Here is a 3477-nt window from a genome sequence, read left to right as displayed (position 1 = left end):
AGCTCTAACCTGTTAACATGAGAGCCGAATTAAAAACTGACACGCCACGCAGCTGAGATGCTTGCTCCACGCATCCAGTGTGTCGCCGGCCTGAATCAGCTGCACGGCAAGATTTGCGTTGAACGCGGAGACTTCTGCCACTTAATATGTTCGTTTGGAAACACGAAAATGTATTATGTTCCGCATACAAAATATTGCATTCGGTCAGTCGGTACACACGTGCACCGTACCGAAAGCCCTGTACCGAAATGGTCCAGTACGAATACACGTACCGTTACACCCCTAATATAAATATATATGTAACCAGGTCAAAAGTTACAAAAGTTATCACTGGACTGATTAGTAAAAGCTTGATGTTAAGGGACTCAGCATGTATCACACTGTAGCATGTTCCATCCAATACGCTAGCCCTTTAAGAAATGTGAATGTGTGACGTTCTGGAAGTGTCGCGAGATTCGCCTGTAAACAGCGCGTTTTCATAACGTGTTTTGAATGCTGCTCATGCGGTGGAGCGTCGAAGCCATAAAACTCCGTGTTATTATCAATATAATGAGAGAGATGCACATATAGTGATTGGAAAGCCTTCTTTAATATTTTGTTCATGCGGATGGCTGTGTATTGTGCTGAGTGACCGTGATTTCTGTCGAGACACGTACCCATGTGACGAAATCAGATCGACAATAGATCTCGAAGCGTAAGTGTTGAACTATCATCAATGCCAGTTTATTATTGAGATAATTTTGTTGTGCATGATGTGATTTGAACATTAAGTGATTAGTGGTCATCCTTGATCGATTATAGAGGGGAGAAGAGAGCTCTGTAGGCCTTCTGTTTCCTCAGGCCGAGTGTGAAGCAACAGAGTGAGTGTTATTAATTAATCCATTCTAAAAATTGTTTAATACTCATGCATATGTGTGTTTTTTTGTAACCAGTAGATTGTTACAGTTGTTCTGGTGTCATGTTTTCCAAATGTTAAGAACCAGTGTTGTATTGTGTCTATTATTGTCCACAGAGGGGAAATTGAGTTCATCATTGGCTGTGAAAGCGTGTACAATGCTATGGTGATGCTATGATGATGAACAGTAAGTTTGAATTAGTTGACGTTTAAAGTGTACAAGTGTTAATTTACTGTGATTTGAGATTGAGTGAATATTAGCCAGTGTAATGTATTAATGTTACTGGGAAATGTGGCTTCTAATTTCATTTTTATGCATGTTATGTTACATAAGCAGCCTTATTTGATCTTCTATGCATGCTGACAAATCTTGTAACACTCTGTGTATTTGTTTTTCAGTATAAGAGTCCACTATCGTTGTCTATGTTGGTTATATTCATGTAATTGACCTGTTAATGTGGTGACTGAGAACAAAGAGACAAGAGAGTTTGATGTAAAGAAAAAATAACATCTTTATTGATTTCAACCACTGTAACAAGCCTTACTGTGTAACACCCTTAAGATTTGCATAATTAACGCTGCACTGTTAAGTGCAGTCTGGAATAAACGATCCCCTTAAAAAAAAATTAATTCCTGTGTCCGGTGTAGTCACTAACACACCGGGCCACAGAGAATTTTGGTACCAGGAGTGGGGTTCCATTGCTAATTTTGGGGTGACAGTCAGGTGGATAAGGAGACACATAGACAACGGTAGTGGTGAAGAGGGGTCGAGTTAGCGGTGCCAAGGAGGTTGACGACGTGAAGTGGGACGTGCCTGGAGAGCCTGCGGTGAAGCACGGGACCAGCTTTCAGGAACGCAGGAGGGTGTTCACTTCGACGCTGAGATCGTTGACAAAGGCGACCGCAGAAAATAGCCCTTCAGGTTAATCCGCTGTGACTGTGTTTTGTGACTGTGTGCCATTCGAGGTAGAGACATTGTAAGAGCATGGACCAGGACGATGATGTGCCAGCGGCTCAGGCTGGAGCCAGCCGTGATATGGACAATGCTGAGGCGGTGGGTCATGATGATCTAGGTAATCCAGTGGCAGAATTGCAGTCACAAATTTTGGAGCTAGGTCGAAGACACGACCAAGTCATGTCAACCCTTGCTAATATGAGTAATGTTGCCACTAGATCTTATGTTTACATTCCAAGGGAACGTCAACTTATGCCATTCAGTGGTGATCATGTTAAAGATGGTCAGTCTGTAGATGAGTTCATTGATGAGGTTGAACGTGTAATTCGGGTAAGGGGTTTGAACGTTGATGACCAAGTTGATTTCATACTTTCACATTTAAGAGGTTCAGCCTTAGATGAAGTTAAGCTGTGTATGGGTGGGGAGACCAAGCAACCCAGTGATCTGTTTTCATATTTGCGGGGGGCATTTAGAGAGAAACGTACTACACCACAGTTGTTACATGCTTTTTATGCACGCAGACAGCTAGAGGGAGAAGACTTCCGTGACTTTTCCCATGCTCTCTCTCAGCTTCTTAATTCTGCTCTCCAACAGTCCCATTACGCTGTGTCTGATTCCCAGCTGGCTTTAAGAGATCAGTTCATCGAAGGCATAAGAGATGCGACTCTGCGTAGAGAGCTGCGCAAGCTGGTCAGAGAAAAGCCTCAGTCCACCCTGTTTGATGTCCGTGAAGAGGCCATGATGTGGGTTGTGGAGGACAGACCCCATGGTGCTAATGTGGCCAGGAGTCGAAATATCGTGAGTACATGTTCTGGGGAGATGTCAGAACATTTAAATTCCGCCAGTGCTGCACAAAGTGACATGGCTTCAGCTTTGCAAGAGGTAGTAAAAGTTATCACGCAGCAGGGTAAAGCTATTGGAGAACTCACTAATGCAGTTCGTGAACTTGCTGTACAGAAGGGTGGTCCCAGTGGTAGCCAGAGTGGAAAGCCAAAGTTCAAGCCCAAGTATATAGTTGACGGCCAACCCATCTGTTTAAGATGTGAAGACATGGGACATGTAGCTAGGCAGTGTCCTGTACCACGTAGTTCCAAAGACCAGTCCACTGCCACCGCAAGTTCTGCGTTACAGGGAAACGGGGTCCCTCCGTTGCTGTGAGCCGAGCAATGCGGGGAAAACCAGAAGGCTCGAGATGTAGCAAGTTAACAAAAGAACGGTTCTTAGAGCGTGCAGTTGGCAAGTGCCCTGAAGTTGATATTCACATTGATGGTGTTTCAGTTAGATGTCTTCTGGACACGGGAAGTAATGTGAGTACCCTAACAGAAAGCTTCTTCAGAGAAAACCTCCACGGAGAAGACAAGGACCTTCACTGCACCTCTAAGTGGCTAAGAATAACTGCAGCGAACAAGCTACCCCTGCCGTACCTGGGGTATGTTGAATTGGACATCCAAGTGATGGGGCTTACTATACCTGAGTGTGGGTTTCTGATAGTCCGTGATGGGGATTCTTCAGAGCCAGATTTAACTCCCCCTGGTATCATTGGCATGAATATCACCCAGAGATGCAGAGAGTTAGCACTGACTGAGTTTGACACCACTTTAGGAGGAAAGCTGGAGTCTGTGTGGAG

At 44.3% G+C, this 3477-nt stretch overlaps 1 protein-coding gene across 1 annotated transcript; it reads left to right on the top strand.

Moving 5' to 3' along the window:
- The first annotated feature begins 304 nt into the window (after nucleotides 1-304).
- LOC113100123 (uncharacterized) lies at nucleotides 305-3008 on the top strand. Its single transcript, XM_026264992.1, has 2 exons — nucleotides 305-860; nucleotides 1013-3008. Exon 2 carries the CDS (start codon nucleotides 1881-1883, stop codon nucleotides 3006-3008), a length of 1128 nt encoding a protein of 375 aa, XP_026120777.1. The 5' UTR covers nucleotides 305-860; nucleotides 1013-1880.
- Nucleotides 3009-3477: the final 469 nt, after the last annotated feature.

Source organism: Carassius auratus, unplaced genomic scaffold (genome assembly GCF_003368295.1).
Source record: "Carassius auratus strain Wakin unplaced genomic scaffold, ASM336829v1 scaf_tig00217186, whole genome shotgun sequence".
Lineage (NCBI taxonomy): Eukaryota > Metazoa > Chordata > Actinopteri > Cypriniformes > Cyprinidae > Carassius > Carassius auratus.
Note: the sequence above shows the minus strand (reverse complement) of the source record. Positions and strands in the feature narration are given on the sequence as shown.